The sequence below is a fragment of the Odocoileus virginianus genome, chromosome 28 (genome assembly GCF_023699985.2).
Source record: "Odocoileus virginianus isolate 20LAN1187 ecotype Illinois chromosome 28, Ovbor_1.2, whole genome shotgun sequence".
NCBI classification, from domain to species: Eukaryota; Metazoa; Chordata; class Mammalia; order Artiodactyla; family Cervidae; genus Odocoileus; species Odocoileus virginianus.
In genome coordinates, this window is record NC_069701.1 from 35,526,764 (window position 1) to 35,545,506 (window position 18,743).

An 18,743-nucleotide genomic window follows, 5' to 3' on the forward strand; every position below is an offset into this window, starting at 1 on the left:
TGAAAGAATAATAAAACTAAAAGCTGGTTCTTTGAGAAGATAAACACAATTGACAACCCTTTTGCCAGACTCATCAAGAAAAAAAGAGAAAAGAATCAAATCAACAAAATTAGAAATGAAAAAGGAGAGGTTACAACAGACAATGCAGACCAAAAAAAAAAAAAAAAAAAAAAAGGCCAGAACCAGATGGCTTCACAGCAGAATTCTATCAAACATTTAGAGAAGAGCTAATGCCTATCCTTCTAAAAATCTTTCAAAAAATTACAGAGGAGGGAACACTTCCAAACTCATTCTACAAGGCCACCATTACCCTGGTACCAAAACCACACAAAGACAACACAGGAAAGGAAAAGTACAGGCCAATATCACTGATGAATGCAGATGTAAAAATCCTCAACAAAATTTTAGCAAGCAGAATTCAGCAACACATCAAAAAAGCTCATACACCATAATGATGAAAAACTGAAAACATTCCCCCTAAGATCAGGAAAAAGAAAAGGTTGTCCACTTTCACCACTATTATTCAACATAGTTCTGGAAGACCTAGCTACAGCAATCAGAGAAGAAAAATTAATAAAAGGAATCCAGATCAGAAAAGAAGAAGTAAAGCTCCGTTTGCAGATGACATGATACTGTACATAGAAAACCCTAAAAATAGTAACAGAAAATTACTAGAGCTAATCAATAAATTTAGCAAAGTTGCAGGATACAAAATCAATACACAGAAATCACTTGCATTTCTATATACTAACAATGAAAAATCAGAGAGAGAAATTAAGGAATCAATCCCATTCACCATGGCAACAGAAAGAATTAAATGTCTAGGAATAAACTTACCTAAGGAGACAAAAGAACTGTACACAGAAAATTATAAGACACTGATGAAAGAAATAAAAGATGACATAAACAGATGGAGAGATATTCCATGTTCCTGGGTATAATGAATCAATATTGTAACAACGACTATACCACCAAATGTCACCTACAGATTCAGTGTGATCCCTATCAAATTACCAACGGAATTTTTCACAGAACTAGAACAAAAAATTTCACAATTCATATGGAAATATAAAAGACCCCAAATAACCAAAGCAGTCTTGAGAAAGAAGAATGGAACTGGAGGAAATCAACCTTCTTGACCTCAGATTATACTACAAAGCTACAGTCATCAAGACAGTATAGTACTGGCACAAAAGCAGAAATCTAGACCAATGCGACAGGATAGAAAGCCCAGAAATAAATCCATGCACCTATGGCTACCTTATTTTTGACAAAGGAGGCAAGAATATACAATGGTGCAAAGCCAGCCTCTTCAATAAATGGTGCTGGGAAAACTGGACAGCTACATGTAAAAGAATGAAATTAGAACACTTCCTAACACCATACACAAAGATAAACTCAAAATGGATTAAAGACCTAAATGTAGAACTAGAAACTATAAAACTCTTAGAGGACAACATAGGCAGAACACTCAATGACATAAATCAAAGCAAAATCCTCTATGATCCACCTCCTAGAGTAATGGAAATAAAAACAAAAGTAAACAAGTGGACATGATATAACTTAAAAGCTTTTGCACAGCAAAGAAAACTATAAGCAAGGTGAAAAGGCAACCCTCAGAATGGGAGAAAATGATAGCATATGAAACAACTGATAAAGGATTAATTTCCAAAATATACAAGCAGCTCATATAACTCAATGCCAGAAAAACAAACAACGCAATCAAAAACTGGGAAAAAGACCTAAACAGACATTTCTTCAAAGAAGACATGCAGATGGCTAACAAACATATGACAAGATGCCCAGCATCGCTCATTATTAGTGAAATGCAAATCAAAACTACAATAAGGTATCACCTCACACCAATCATAATGGCCCTCATCAAAAAGTCTACAAACAATAAATGCTGCATAGGGTGTGGAGAAAAGGGAACGCTCTTGCACTGTTGGTTGAGATGTAATTTGATACAGCCACTATGGAAGATGGTATGGAGATTCTTTAAACCACGAACTTAAACTAGGAACAAAACTACCATATGACCTAGCAATCCCACTCCTAGGCATATACCCTGAGGAAACCAAAATTGAAAGAGACATGGTATCCCATTGTTCATTGCAGCACTATTTACAATAGCTAGAACATGGAAGCAACCTGGATGTCCATCGACAGATGAATGGATAAAGAAGTTGTGGTACATATACACAATGGAATATTATTCAACTATAAAAAAGAATGCATCTGAATCAGTTCTAATGAGGTGGGTGAACCCAGAACCTATTATACAGAATGAAGTAAGTCAGAAAGAGAAAGATAAATATTGTATTCTAATGCATGTATACAGAATCTAGAGAAATGGAAGATTCTGAAGGTACTGAATAATTTATTTACAAGGCAACAATGGGGATGCACATAGAAACTAGACTTATGGACATGAGGACTGGGGAGTAGAAGGTGAAATATATGGAAAGAGTAACATGGAAACTTACACTACCATATGTAAAATAGATAGGCAACAGGAACTTTCTGTGTGGCTCAGGAAACTCAAACAGGGGTTCTGTGTCAACCTGGAGGGGTGGGATGTGGTGGGAGATGGGAGGGAGGTTTGAAAGGGAGGGTATATGTATACCTATGGCTGATTCATGTTGAGGTTTGATAGAAAACAGCAAAATTTTGTAAAGCAATTACCCTTCAATAAAAAATAAATTAAATTAAAAAAAGAAGCAAACTCTTAGGAAAATAAAATAACTCAGAGAGTAAAAAAAAAAAAAAAAAAAAAGAAGTTAACTAGGGTACATAAAACATAAAATATTCTATAGTGAGGGGAAATATTTCTCTATAGGAGAAAATTATTTGTATACATTTGCAAATTTCCTTGTCCCACCAGGATGGAAGAAGTAGCTTTCCATGGCAATGGCTTTGGGGCAGTGGGACTTACAGGAGCCTCATCTCACTACCCCTTCCTATCTCCATGAAGCTAAAGCTGGGACCCTCTAGGCCCCAGTTTACAGTAAGACCTAGCCAAGCTGGCCAGGTCCATTCCTTCCAAGGGCTCCTCACTTCAGCCTGTGGAAGCCCAGCAGCCCCTCCTAATTCCAGCCCCTCTTCCTTAGGCACTCATCAGAGCCCTCCTTGAATCAAGCTCCCACACCTTTTCCCGCCATGGAGATCCTCTGGGGACACCAACTCTAAGGCCAAGGATCACTCAAAGGCTTCTTAAATAGCCTTCCTCCAGGAAAAAGTATTCTGAATAGACTGGCCTTTCCACAGAGAAGGCAAGGTCCTTCTCTGTGAGATTGGGGAGTATATGGAGTTGGGCCGGCAGGGGTGGAGGGTGCTGAACAAGAGCCAGTCCCATCCCATCCATGCTCCTGGAAACTGCCATTTGCCACCTACACAAGTCTGTGCACTTAGATGTGTGGTTGGAAGTAACTTCTCCCTGTTTTGCACTTTGGACTCAAGTCACTGAATGTGGTTAGTCACTTTTCCAGAAAATGTGAGACTGTAACCACCAAGCAAATCCTTGGAATTTCCTGGCAGCCCAACTTCATTTAACTCTGACTTCAGAGGGGGATCAGTCTTCCGGTTTATGCACCCTGTACTCTGTTCTCAAATTTACAATGCTGCCTCTTCTCTTCCCCCTCCATACCCCCCACTGCATGTTGGAAGGTGTCCAATATGTTACTGGAGAAGAGTGGAGGGCAATTACAAATAGCTGCAGAAAGAATGAAGTGGCTGGGCCAAAGCAGAAACAATGCTCAGCTGTGGGTGTGTCTGGGGAATGAAAGTAAAGTCCAATGCTGTAAAAAACAATATTGTGTAGGAACCTGGAACATTAGGTTCAGGAATCAAGATAAGCTGGATGTAGTCAAGCAGGAAATGGCAAGAGTGAACATCAAAATTTTAGGAATCAGTGAACTAAAATGGATGGGAATGGGTGATTTTTATTTAGATGACCACTGTATCTACTACTGTGAACAAGAATCCCTTAGAAGAAATTGAGTAGCCCTCATAGCCAACAAAATAGTCTGAAATGCAGTAACTGGGTGCAATCTCAAAAAGCACAGAATGATCTCAGTTCATTTTCAAAGCAAACCACATCAACATCATAGTAATACAGGTCTATGTCCCAACCATTGATGCCAAAAAAGCTGATTTTGACTGATTCTACAACACCTTCTAAAACTAACACCGAAAAAAAAAAAAGATGTAGTTTTCATCATAGGGGATTAGAATGCGACAGTAGGAAGTCAAGAGATACCTGGGATTAACTGGAAGTTTGGCCTTGGAGTACAAAATGAAGCAGGACAAAGGCTAACAGTTTTGTCAAGAGAACATGCTAGTCATAGCAAACACCTTTTTCCGACAACCCAGGAGATGACTCTACACAAGGACATCACCAGATACTCAATACCAAAATCAGACTGATTATGTTCTTTGCAGCCAAAGATGGAGAAGCTGTATACAGTCAGCAAAAACAAGACTGTGGCTCAGATCATGAACATCTTATTACAAAATTCAGGCTTAAATTGAAGAAAGTAGGGAAAACCACTAGACCAATCAGGTATGACTTAAATAAAATACCTTATGACTATATAGTAGCAGTGATGAACAGATTCAAAGGATTAGATCTGGTAGACAGAGTGCCTATGGAATTATGGACAGAGATTTGTAACACTATGCAGGAGGCAGACATCCCTAAGGAAAACAATGCAAGTAGGCAAAGTGGTTGTCTGAGGAGGCTTTACAAATATCTGAGGAGAGAAGAGAAGTGAAAGGCAAAGGAGAAAGAGAAAGATACACCCAAATGAATGCAGCATTCCAGAGAATAGCAAGAAGCAGTAATAGTACAAGTGCTTGGCTACTGAGTGGTGTCTGGTACTTTGGGACACTTTAGACTGTAGCCTCCCAGGTTCTTCTGTCCATGGAATTTTTCAGGCAAGGATATCAGAATGGGTTGCTATTTTCCTCCTCTAAGGGATCTTCCTGAACTAGGGACTGAAGCCACATCTCACTCACAATGCAAAGAAATGGAGGAAAACAATAGAATGGGAAAGACAAGATCTCTCCAAGAAAATTGTAGATATCAAGGGAACATTTCATGCAAGGATGGGCGTGATAAAGGATAGAAATGGTGAGGACCTAACTGAAGCAGAAGAGATTGAAAAGAGATGGCAAGAATACACAGAAGAACTATACAAGAAAGGTGTTAATGACCTGGACAACCATGACAGAGCCATCACTCAACTAGAGCTGGACATCCTGGAGTTTGAAGTCAAGTGTATTTTAGGAAGCATTACTACAAACAAAGCTAGTGGAGGTGATGGAATTCCAGGTGAGCTATTTCAAATCTTAAAAGATGATGCTGTTAATGCTGCACTCAATATGTCAGTAAATTTGGAAAACTCAGCAGTGGCCACAGGGAAAATGTAGATTTTCATTCCAGTCACAGAAAGGCATTGCCAAAGAATGCTCAAACACTGTACAATTGCACTCATTTCACATGCTAGCAAGGTAATGTTCAAAATCCTTCAAGTTAGGCTTCAATGGTATGTGAACCAAGAACTTAAAGATGTATGAGCTGGATTTAGAAAAGGTAGAGGAACCAGAGATCAAATTGCCAACATTTGTTTTATTATGGAGAAAGAAGGGAGTTAAAAAAAAAAACCCCTATCTATTTCTGCTTCATTGACTAAGCTAAAGCCTTTAACTGTGTGGATCACAACAAACTGTGGAAAATTCTTAAAGAGATGATAGTATCAGACCACCTTACCTGTCTCCTGGGAAACCTGTATGCAGGTCCAGAAGCAACAGTTAGAACCTTACATGGAGCAACTGACTTGTTCAAAATTGAGAGAAGAGTATGACAAGGTTGCATGTTGTCACCCTGCTTATTTAACTTCTGTGCAGAATACATCATGCTGGGCTGGATGAATTACAAGCTGGAATCAAGATTGTCAGGAAAAATATCAACCTCAGATATGCGGATGATAGCATTCTAATGGCAGAAAGTAAAGAGCTAAAGAGCAGAACTAAAGAGCTTCTTGATGGTGGTGAAAGAGGAGGGTGAGAAAGCTGGCTTGAAACTCAGCATTCAAAAACTAAGATCATGGCATCTTGTCCCATTACTTCATGGCAAATGGGAGGCAGAAAGTGGAAGCAGTGAGAGGTTTTATTTTCTTCAGCTTCAAAATCACTGCAGACGAGAACTGAAGCCAGGAAATTAAAAGACATTTGCTCCTGGGAAGGAAAGCCATGACAAATTTAGACAGTGTATTAAAAAGCAGAGACATCACTTTGCTGACAAAGGTCCGTTTAGTCAAAGCTATGGTTTTTCCAGTAGTCATGTATGGATGTGATAGTTGGACCCTAAAGTAGGCTGAGCACCAAAGAATTTATGCTTTTGAATCATGGTGCTGAAGAAGAGCCATGAGAGTCCCTTGGACAGTAATAAGATCAAACCAGTCAATCCTAATGGAAATCAACCCTGAATATTCATTGGAAGGACTGATGCTGAAACTGAAGCTCCAATATTATGAATACCTGATGGCAAAAGCTGGCTCACTGGAAAAGACCCTGATGCTGGGAAAGATTGAAGGCAAAAGCAGCAGGGGGCGGCAGAGGGTGAAAGGTTAGATAGCACCACTGACTCAGTGGACATGAGTTTCAGCACACTCTGGGAATTAGCGGAGGACAGAGTCAGGTGTGCCGCCGTCCATGTGGTTGCAAAGAGTTGGACATGACTTAGCAAGTGAACTTCAACAACAGTGAAGTACATATAAACACATAAAACCCTTCCTTTTTTGTTCTTTCCACAGAAAAATCATAAAGCAGTTCAATTCTGTCCTTTCCATCTTCTGAAAATGACTGAATACTGGTAGTGGGTTTATTTTAACTTGTTTAGAGACCATGTACATGCCAAAGTTCACTGTTGCTGATGCAGAATCACTGAGGACAAGCACATCAGAGAGTAAATCTTTAAACAGATTTAATGTTCATCAGATACAAGTATCTTTGGTAAATAATTTTCCCTATGACTATTAAAAAGCAAACATCCTATGCTTCCAAAAGGACTAGGGAAACTGTTTCCATTTATCTGTTGCAGTAGTGAGGTGAGTTGGATCCACTCGATAGTGAGGAGAACCTGATATGAGGTCAGATAGATTTAATGTGAATTAATGAAAGGGTACTGTTTTCTCCCTTCGAAGTTGCAGCTTGGAAGTCATTGTGACTCTTCTTGAGGATCACCTGTTCACAATGGCCTTTGAGGAGCTCCTGGATAAAGCTGGTGGCCTGGGGAAATTCCAGATGCTTCAGATTGTTTTTGTTCTCCCCATTTACATGGTAGTAGTCTGTCACTCACTGTTGGAGAACTTCACTGCAGCTGTTCCTGGTCATCGCTGCTGGGTCCACATCCTCGATAATGCCACTGTCTCTGGTAATGACACAGGGATCCTCAGCCCTGATGTCCTCCTGAGAATCTCCATCCCACTGGATTCGAACTTGAAGCCAGAGAAGTGTCGCCGCTTCCTCCACCCCCAGTGGCAGCTCCTTCACCTGAATGGGACCTTCCCCAACATGACTGACCTGGACACGGAGCCCTGTGTGGACGGCTGGGTGTATGACCATAGCTTGTTCTCCTCCACCGTCGTGAGTGAGGTAAAGACCCCATTTACCTCTTGTGGGTACTTGTTCTCTGTGTTTAGAATAATGTAAAGTAAACACAGGTTCAACATTCAGGTAGCCAGCTTTCATTCTTTTAGCAAACAGTGATTGTTGATTTTTTTAAATTGTCAATTACTTACAATTTGAGGACACTGAAATTAACAAACTGGTTATGAATTTTACTATCACAAAACTTAAGTTTTGTGTGAAGTTTTATGTTTAGCCAAGTTAGTACTTGATATAAATTGTGGAAAATTATTCTTGGTCACATGCACATGCTCTTAGCCTATGTGCAAATCAGAAATATTTATATTAATTTAAAAAATTCCATGACCTGGATTCTTATCAAAGAAACAAACCAAATACATTTTATCCCATGTGTAAAATCCAGGCATCAGTAATGAAAAAAAATATTTTTTTTATTTTTCAATAAAAATATTTTCAATGTGTGGCAAAGTTTGAGAACCAGTGAGGCACACAGTGCTAAGTGAATATGATTTGTCATGATAGAATTTAGAGGATTTAGTCGAGGATTTAGAGGATTCCATGCTTAAGGTGAGGCTTGAGTAATGTATGTGAGTAAATGTTCCAAGGAAATCAGAGGTGTGTTCCCTGAGGGTTGTTAGAGTGAGTGACCGTTCGTTGAGGGATATAAGAAGCTGTGAAGCTCCTCTGTTCTGGTCTCCTTCTCTTCCAGTGGGACCTCATTTGTGAGCATCAGTCACAGAAATCAGTGGGTCAGTCCCTATTCATGGCTGGAATGCTGGTGGGAAGCCTCATATATGGCCTTCTCTCAGACAGGTGAGTATCTCCACATCACTGCTGCCCTTCCTCGGGGTAGTTTCACAGTTTTCTATTAACTCTTTCATAAAGAATTCTTTATTGAGTTCCAATAGGCAGTTTATACTGTTGGTTTCTAGGGAGCTATAGATGCAAATGGAGAATTAGACTTATTGTTACAAATGCAATTTTTTTTTTTTTGTCACAGAGCTCATTGTACTGGACACAGAAATAACATCTCTATTAGGTCAGGGGGCATTTCAGAACAGAAGAGGAGGGTTACCATAAACTTCATGTGTAAAAATGAGCAGAAATCACCAATGAGAAGTGAGAGTAAGGTGCTTCAAGACAGGAGGTTCAATCTTTTTGGAGAAACAATATTGGGGGTTTATATGTTATGGCTGTATGTTAATTCACTCCTTGACTCTGTGAGCTAAATGCCTGTGGGTTCTCATATTGGTCCTGCTGTCTTGGTACCCACTGTATTCATTTCTAGAAAACTTTGGTGTTTGGTGAGACATTTCTGAAGCTGAATTAAGAAATAATTGTGACTATAACGTGGATGTTTGGTTTTGCTTGGTAATATTTCCAGCCACCTGAGTTAACTAATCTGTAAACCTCAGGTGATGTAATTTGTGTTGTGGGACGTTTGGGTTATCTTGTACCTGGCGGTGGTCATCCAAAAGTAAGAGAACGACGGTGGCAGCCACACATCGAGTCCTCTGTAGGGGAAGTGGGAGGCTTAAAACACCGCTTGTCTGTAAGCCTAATATCATTTCCTCTTACATCTGAAAATTGTGAACTCTGAATGTATCACCTCCGTGTAATTCATAAGAGATTTCACAGCCAAAGTGCTCATATTGGCCCGTCTTCTAAGTGAGCCTTTTATGATGATTCACAACCAAAGCTGATTGATTAATTTAGATAATACTGATATGTGGAGATGCTTATAGATATGTGTGTGTTAGTGTGTGGCAGTATGTTATGAAGATGAGAGAAAAAAATTCAGTGAAGAAGCAGGAAACTTATAGTTCAGTCAAAGATTTTGAACTAAAAATAGATAAAGAGCTCTGGACATTGGTATCAAAAGCAAAAATAGACAAGTGGGGTTATGTCAAACTAGAAACTTCTCCATTGCAAAGAAAATGATCAGGAAGATGAAATGGAAACCTACAGAATAAGACAAAATATTTGAAAGGCATATGTCTGATAAAGAGTTAATATCCAAAGAAACTATTACAACAAATAACAAAAGCTCTCAAATATCCTGATTTTTAAAATGGCAAAGGACCTCAGTCGATATTTCTCCAAAGAACATATAGAAATAGTCAATCAGTATATGAGAAGACTCTTAACATCACTAATAACCAGAGAAATAGAAATCAAAATAATGGTGAGATATATCCTCATGCTGCTTCTGATGGCTATTATATCTAAGATATTGTTGCCAAGATCAATGTCAAGGAGATTTTCCTTTTGCTTTCTTCCAGGAATTTTACTGTTTTGGGGTAATGTTTAAGTCTTTAATCCACTTTTAGTGAATTGAAAAAATTTTTGTAAGTTTTCAGAATTTTCTATATAGAATTTCATATCATATGCAAAGTCAATATAATTCCTCCTTTCCAGTGGATGCTTTTTTTTTTTTTTCTTGCCTTATAGCTCTTCCAGGACTCATAGCACTTATAGGACTTCCAAGATTACGTTGATAGGAGGGGTGAGCTGGCACCTCCTTTCCCCCCCTGAACTGAGAGGAAAATCTTTCAACCTGTCCATACTAAGTATGCTATTATCTGAAGACTCATCATCTATTACCTTTATTATGTTGATGTGCATTTCTTCTATCCCTAATTGAGTATTTTTATCACAAAAAGATATTGTATTATGTCAAATGGCTTTTCCTGCATCTTTTGAGATGATCATATTATTTTTATTTTTCATTCTATTAATGTTGTATATTGCATACATTGAATTGTGTATGTTGAACTCCAGGCATCCTAGGGATAAATCCCACTTAATCATAGTGTATAATCCTTTTAGTGTGCTGTTAAGTTTGGTTTCTAATATCTTGTTAAGAAATTTTTGCATCTATATTTAGCAGAGATATTGGTCTTTAGTTTTCTTGTAATGTTCTTATCTAGCATGAAAATGGTGGTCTTTTCCTGTGAGTTTGAGAGTACACCCTCCTCTTTAATTTTTTGGAAATGTTTGAAAAGAATTGGTGTTAATTGTCATTTGAATGTGTGGGAGTACTCACCTGTGAAACCATCTGGTCCTATCTTTTTAAATTTAAATATAGTTGATTTGTAGCATTATATTATCTTCAGGTACACAAAATTATATTTCAATATTTTATAGGTTATGCTCCATTTAAAGTTATTATGAATTAATGGTTACATTTTTCTGTGCTGTACAGTAGATCCTTGTGGTTTATTTATTTTATACATAAAGGCACGTTTATACATAAAAGATATATTTATATCTTTTAATCCCATACCAGTTTGTTTTCTGTATCTGTGAGACTGTTTCTTTATTGTCACATTCATTCTTTTCTATTAGTTTTTTATTTCACATATAAGTGATAGAGTACTTGTTTTTCTCTGTCTCCCTCATTTCACTAAGCATACAGGTCCATCCACGTTGTTGCAAATGACAGAATTTCCTTCTTCTCTATAGCTGAATTATATCCCATTGTATATATGTACCATATCTTGTTTGTTCATTCATCTGTTAACGGCCACTTAGATTGCTTCTATATCTTGGCTATTATAAATAATATTTCAATGAACATTGGGATGCATGTATCTTTTTGAATTATCGCTTTTTTTTCTGTTTTTTTTTTCTTTTAGCAATACCAGGAATGGTATTGCTAGATCATATGGTAGTTCTATTTTAATTTTTTGAGGCACCTCCATATTGTTTTACACAGTTTTTGCACCAATTTACATTCTCACCAATATTTCATGAAAGTTCGCTTTTCTCCATACTTTTTCCGACAGATGTTATTTGTTGTCTTTTCCTTAATAGTGATCTTGATATGTACAAGGTGATATCTCAGCGTGCTTTTACTTTTCATTTTTCTAGCAATTAATGATGTTGAGCATTTTGTCATCTGCCCATGGGCTGTCAGTATGTCCTCACTGGAAAAATGTCTATTTAGGTCTTCTGACCATTTAAAAATTTGAGTTATTTACTTTTTGATACTGAATTACATGATCTGCTTAAATAGTTTTGACAGTAACAATACATTTTTTATGGGGCAAAAGTTTAGTCATTATTGGTAGTTCAGGTTTTCTGTTTTTATGACTTAGATAAATAAGAATTTATCCATTTATTCTAGCTTATCAACTTTATTCTTTATAAATGTCAGTAGCAGTCTCTTTACAATCCTCTGTATTTCTGTGGTATTAGCTGAAATGTCTCCTTTTTAAAAAATTTTTGAGTCTTCTTTCATTTTTTTAGTTTAGATAAAGTTTGTCAATTTTGTTCATTTCTTAAAAAATAATCTCTTGGGTTTGTTGATGCTGTTATTGATTTTCTGGTTTCCATTTATTTCATTTTTGACCTTCTCTTTGTTATTTAACTTTTTCTGCTAACTGTGGACTTGTTTCTCTCTCTCTCTCTCTCTCTCTCTCTTTTTTCTGTTCCTTAAGGTTAAAGTAATGTAATTTGAGAGGCTTCATTTTCATAACTGCCCCATCTATTGCTGTAAAGTTTATTCTTAGAGCTGATTTTGCAGCATTTCACAAGTTTTGATGTGTTGTATTACCATTTTTGTTTATTTCAAGATGTTGGGGATTTCTCTTTTGAATTACTTTATGTCCCATTGGTTTTTTAGCTAATTTTTATGTATTTGAAGTTTTCCAGCTTTCCATCCATTATTTATTTCTAGCTTCATCTTATTGTGGTTAGTTACAAAGATACTTGACAGAATTTCAATCTTCTTAACTTTACTAAGACTTTTTTGTGACATAGTATATAATCTATTTCAGAAAATGTTCACTGTGCACTGAAGCATGTGTATTCTGCTGCTGTTGAATGAAATGTTCTTTGTATCTGTTAAGACTGTTTGCTCTAAAGTATAATCCAAGTTTATCGTGCTTTTATTGACTTGCAGTCTGGATGATCTCTTTCCATTGTCAAAAACATGGTATAGAATTTCCCTCCTGTCATTGTATTGTCTATTTCTCCCTTCACATATGTTGTTGTTCATTGTATAGTCACTAAGTCATATCTGACTGTGACCCCATGGATTGCAGCATGCCAGGCTTCCGTGTCCTTCACTATTTTCTGGGGTTGCATAAACTTGTGTCCATTATGTCAGTGATGCCATCCAACAATCTCATCTTCTGTTGCCCTCTTCTCCTCCTGTCCTCAATCTTTACCAGCATTGGAGTCTTTTCCAATGAGTCGGCTCTTCATGTTAGGTGGCCAAAGTATTAGATCTTCAGTTTCAGCATCAGTCCTTCCAATGAATATTCAGGACTGTTTTCCTTTAGGATTGACTGGTTAGATCCCTTTGCAGTCCAAGGGACTCTCAAGAGTCTTCTCCAGCACCACAATTCAAAAGCATCCATTCTTTGGCTCTCAGTCTTCTTAATGGTCCAAATGTCACATCCACATATGACTACTGCAAAAACCATAGCTTTGACTATATGGACCTTTGTCAGCAAAGTGAAATTTCTGCCTTTTAATATGCTCTCTAGGTTTGTCATAACTTTCTTTAAAAGATGCAACCTTCTTTTAATTTCACAGCCTCAGGGACCATCTGCTGTGATTTTGGAGTCCAAGATGATAAAATCTGTCACTGTTTCTACTTCCCCATCTATTTGCTATGAAGTAATAGAACCAGGTGTCATGATCTTGGTTTTGTGAATGTTGAGTTTTAAGCCACCTTTTTCTTTTTTTTTTTTTTTTGTTTTTTTTCAAGTCCCAACATACCGAAATTTATTATTTTTTTCCATTTATTTTTATTAGTTGGAGGCTAATTACTTTACATCATTACAGTAGTTTTTGTCATACATTGAAATGAATTAGCCATGGATTTACATGTATTCCCCATCCCAGTCCCCCCTCCCACCTCCCTCTCCACCCAATCGCTCTGGGTCTTCCCAGTGCACCAGGCCCGAGCACTTGTCTCATGCACCCAACCTGGGCTGGTGATCTGTTTCACCCTAGATAATATACATGTTTCAATGCTGTTCTCTTGAAACATCCCACCCTCGCCTTCTCCCAGAGTCCACAAGTCTGTTCTATACATCTGAGTCTCTTTTTCTGTTTTGCATATAGGGTTATCGTTACCATCTTTCTAAAGTCCATATATATGTGTTAGTATACTGTAATGGTCTTTATCTTTCTGGCTTACTTTGCTCTGTATAATGGGCTCCAGTTTCATCCATCTCATTAGAACTGATTCAAATGAATTCTTTTTAATGGCTGAGTAATATTCCATGGTGTATATGTACCATAGCTTCCTCATCCATTCGCCTGCTGATGGGCATCTGGGTTGCTTCCATGTCCTGGCTATTATAAACAGTGCTGCGATGAACATTGGGGTGCACGTGTCTCTTTCAGATCTGGTTTTCTCGGTGTGTATGCCCAGAAGTGGGATTGCTGGGTCATATGGCAGTTCTATTTCCAGCTTTTTAAGAAATCTCCACACTGTTTTCCATAGTGTTAAGCCACCTTTTTCACTCTCCTCTTTCACCCTCATCAAGAAGCTCCTTAGTTCCTCTTCACTTTCTGCCATTAGAGTGCTATCATCTGCATATCTGAGGTTGTCGATATTTCTCCTGGCAGTCTTGATTCCAGGTTGTGATTCATCCACCCTGGCCTTTCACATGATGTACTCTGTATAAACTTAAATAGACAGGGTGACAATATACAGCCTTGATGGACTCCTTTCTCAATTTTGAACCAGTTCATTGTTCCATGTCTTGTTCTAACTGTTGTTTCTTAACTTGCACATAGGTTTCTCAGGAGACACGTAGGGTGGTCTGGTGTTCCCATCTCTTTAACATTTTTCCACAGTTTGTTGTGATCCATACAGTCAGAGGCTTTAGAATAGTCAGTGGAGCAGAAGTAGATGTTTTTCTGGAACTCCCTTGCTTTCCCTATGATTCAATGAATGTTGGCAATTTGATCTCTGATTCCTCTACCTTTTCTAAACTCAACTTGTACATCTGGAAGTTCTTGGTTCACGTATTGCTGAATCCTAACTTGAAAGATTTTGAGCATAGCCTTACTAGCATGAGAAAAGAGCACAACTGTTCAATAGTCTGAACATTCTTGGGCTTCCCTGGTAGCTCAGTGGTAAAGAATTCGCCTGCAAATCAGGAGCCATAGGATATGCTGGTTCGATTTCTGTGTTGGAAAGATTCTCTGGAGGAGGGCATGGCAACTCACTCTAGCATTCTTGCCTGGAGAATCACATGGACGGAGGATCATGGTGGGCTACAGTCCACAGGGTTGCAAAGAGTTGGACATGACTGAAGTGATTTAGCATGCACATTGAACATTCTTTGGCACTGCTCTTGGGATTGAAATGAAAACTGACCTTTTCCTGTCCTGTGGTCCTACCAAACGTTTAAAGTAGAATCAATACCAACCCATCTTAAATTTATCCATATAAACAGAAGATGGGATAATATTTTAAAATTCATTTACTAGGCCAGTGTTGTACTGATACCATAGCAATGAAAAAAACAGGGAACTAAAGCTATAGTTAAAGCTATAAAGCTATAGGACAATATCAATGGTAAACACAGATGCAATGATCCTTATTAAAATACTAATAAACCAAATTCAATGACACAGTAAAAGCATCTTATACCATGAACAAGTGGTTTTTACCCCAAGCATGCAAGAATGGTTCAAAACATGCAAACCACTCAACATGATATAGCATATTAACAGAATAAAGTATCATATCAATGGATGGTTAAAAAATTGAAAATATTCAGCATCATGCTTGATGAGATATTTGCTATGACCAGTGTGTTCTCTTGACAAAACTCTGTTAGCCCTTTACCTGCCTCATTTTGTACTCCAAGGCCAAACTTGCCTGTTACTCCAGGTATCTCTTGACTTCCTACATTTGCATTCCAATCCCCTATAATGGAAAGGACATCTTTTTCTGTGTTTGTTCTATAAGAGGCTGTAGGTTTTCATAGAACCAGTCAACTTCAGTTTCTTCAGCATCAGTAGCTAGGGCATAGACTTGGATTACTGTGATGTTGAATGGTTTGTTTTGGCAACAACTGAGGTCATTTCATTGCTTTTGAAATTGCACACACATACTGTATTTTGGAGTCTTTAAATATACTCCATATCTTCTAAGGGATTCTTGTCCACAGTAGTGTATATAATGGCCATTTGAATTAAATTCCCCCATTTCCATCCATTTTAGTTCACTGATACCATCTTCTGTTTGACCACATCAAATTTACCTTGATTCATGGACCTAACATTCCAGGTTCCTATATTATATTTTTCTTTAGAGCATCGGACTTTGTTTTTACCACCAGACACATCCGCAACTGAGCTTCATTTGAGCTTTGGTCCAGTTAATTCTTTCTGGAGCTCTTTGTTATTGCCCCTTGTTCTTTCCTAGTAGCATATTGGACATCTTCTGACCTGGGGGGCTGGTCTTCTGGTGTCATATCGTTTTATGTTTTCATAATGCTCATGGGGTTCTTGCCACAAGAATACTGGAGTGGTTTGCCATTTCCTCCTCCAGTGGACCATGTTTTGCCAGAACTCTTTACTATGACCTACCAGTCTTTGGTGGCCCTTCATGATGTGGCTCCTAGTTCTATTGAGCTACACAAACACCTTCACCGTAACAAGGCTGTGATTCATTGGAAATCTTATCAATTGCAGTAACACAAATAAATAATTATACTATGAATGTATTATTATACTACATGAATAAGCTAGACACAAGACACATACTGCATGACTAACTTATATGCGGATTATGAAATACTTGAACCAGAGGAAGATAAGGTAGAGAAGTGATTGTCAAGATTTTGGGGGTGAGAGAAATGGGGAGATGTTGGTCAAAGGGTATGAAGTTTCAGTCTTGCATGATGAATATATCCTGGTCGTGTATGGCACAGTTGTTGTTTTTCAGTCCCTAAGTCGTGTCCAACTCTTTGCGACCCCGTGGACTACAACATGCCTGGCTCCCACATCCTTCCTCTCTCCCGGAGTTTGCTCAAATTCATGTCCACTGAGTAGATGATGCTATCTAACCATCTCATCCTTTGCCTCTCCTTTTCCTTCTGCCTTCCATCTTTCTCAACATCAGCGTCTTTTTAAGTGAGTAGGTATAGTTAATGATAATTTACTGTATACTCAAAACTTGCATGAGTCTAGATCGTAAGTGCTCTCTCACACACAAAAATTGTATCTGTGACATGATGGGTATATTAATAAGCTTGGTTTAAGTGATCACTTCCCAATATACATATATCAAATCATCACACTGAACATCTTACATATATGCAATTTATTTGCTTTTGTCAATTATACCTCAATAAAGTGGACAAATTACCAAAGGATTTGAATAGATAACATTTGTTTACAAAGAAGATATACAACTTGTAAGAAGCACATGAAAAGAAGCACAACAGCATCACTTATTAAGCCATGCCAATCAAAACTATATTGAAACCCCAATATATAAAATAGATAATTAATAAAGACCTACTCATCAAAAAAACAAGGGAGTTCCAAAAAAACATCTATTTTTGTTTTATTGACTATGCCAAAGCCTTTGACTGTGTGGATCACAATAATCTGTGGAAAGTTCTGAAAGAGATGGGAATACCAGTCCACCTGACCTGCCTCTTGAGAAACCTGTATGCAGGTCAGGAAGCAACAGTTAGAACTGGACATGGAACAATAGACTGGTTCCAAATAGGAAAAGGAGTACATCAAGGCTGTATATTGTCACCCTACTTATTTAACATATGCAGAGTACATCATGAGAAACGCTGGGCTGGATGAAGCACAAGCTGGAATCAAGATTGCCAGGAGAAATGTCAATAACCTCAGATATGCAGATGACACCATCCTTATGGCAGAAAGTGAAGAACTAAAAAGACTCTTGATGAAAGTGAAAGAGGAGAGTGAAGAAGTTGGCTTAAAGCTCAAGATTCAGAAAGCTAAGATCATGGCATCTGTTCCCATCACTTCATGGCAAATAGATGGGGAAACAGTGGAAATAGTGCCTGACTTTATTTTTTGGGGCTCCAAAATCACTTCAGATGGTGACCACAGCCATGAAATTAAAAGACAGTTACTCCTTGGAAGAAAAGTTATGACCAACCTAGACAGCATATTAAAAAGTAGAGACATTACTTTGTCAACAAAGGTCCGTCTAGTCAAGGCTATGGTTTTTCCAGTGGTCATATATGGATGTGAGAGTTGGACAGTGAAGAAAGCTGAGTGCCGATGAATTGATGCTTTTGAACTGTGGTGTTGGAGAAGACTCTTGAGAGTCCCTTGGACTGCAAGGAGATCCAACCAGTCCATGCTGAAGGAGATCAGTCCTGGGTGATCATTGGAAGGACTGATGTTGAAGCTGAAACTTCAATACTTTGCCACCTGATGTGAAGAGCTGACTCATTTGAAAAGACCCTGATGCTGGAAAAGGTTGAAGGCAGGAGGAGAAGGGGATGACAGAGGATGAGATGGTTGGATGGCATCATGGACTCAATGGGCATGAGTTTGAGTAAATTCTGGGAGTTGGTAATGGACAGGGAGGCCTGGCATGCGCTGGTCCATGGGGTCACAAGGAATTGGACATGACCAAGCGACTGAACTGAACTGAACTGAAAGACCTACTGTATAGCAGAGGGAGTTGGATAAGGGAATGGCAACCCACTCCAGTATTCTTGCCTGGAGAATCCCACGGACAGAGGAGCTTGGTGGGCTACAGTCCATGGGGTTGCAAAGAATTGGACACAACTGAGTGACTAACACACCTGTACACACATAGCAGAGGGACCTCTCCTCCATACTCTGTAATGACCTATGTGGGAAAAGAGTCTAGAAAAGAGTAGAGCCCCTTGGACAGTAAGGAGATCAAACCAGTCAATCTTAAAGGAAATATTCATTGGAAGGACTAATGCTGAAGCTGAAGCTCCAACACTGGCCACCTGATGCGAAGAGCTGACTCTTTGGAAAAGACCTTCATGCTAGAAAAGATTGAGGGCAGGAGGAGAAGGGAGTAACAGAGGATGAGATGGTTGGATGCCATCAGTGACTCAATGGACATGAGTTTGAGCAAATTCTGG

At 38.4% G+C, this 18,743-nt stretch overlaps 1 protein-coding gene across 1 annotated transcript in view; it reads left to right on the forward strand.

Moving 5' to 3' along the window:
* Positions 1-6,997: 6,997 nt before the first annotated feature.
* The window catches only part of LOC110145300 (solute carrier family 22 member 10-like), a 33,473-nt gene continuing 21,727 nt past the window's right edge, over positions 6,998-18,743 (forward strand). Inside the window, exons 1-2 of the mRNA XM_020905522.2 lie at positions 6,998-7,656; positions 8,360-8,463. Of these exons, the coding sequence (XP_020761181.2) occupies positions 7,255-7,656; positions 8,360-8,463 (506 nt within the window). The 5' untranslated portion in view covers positions 6,998-7,254. The remainder of the gene's footprint in view (positions 7,657-8,359; positions 8,464-18,743) is intronic.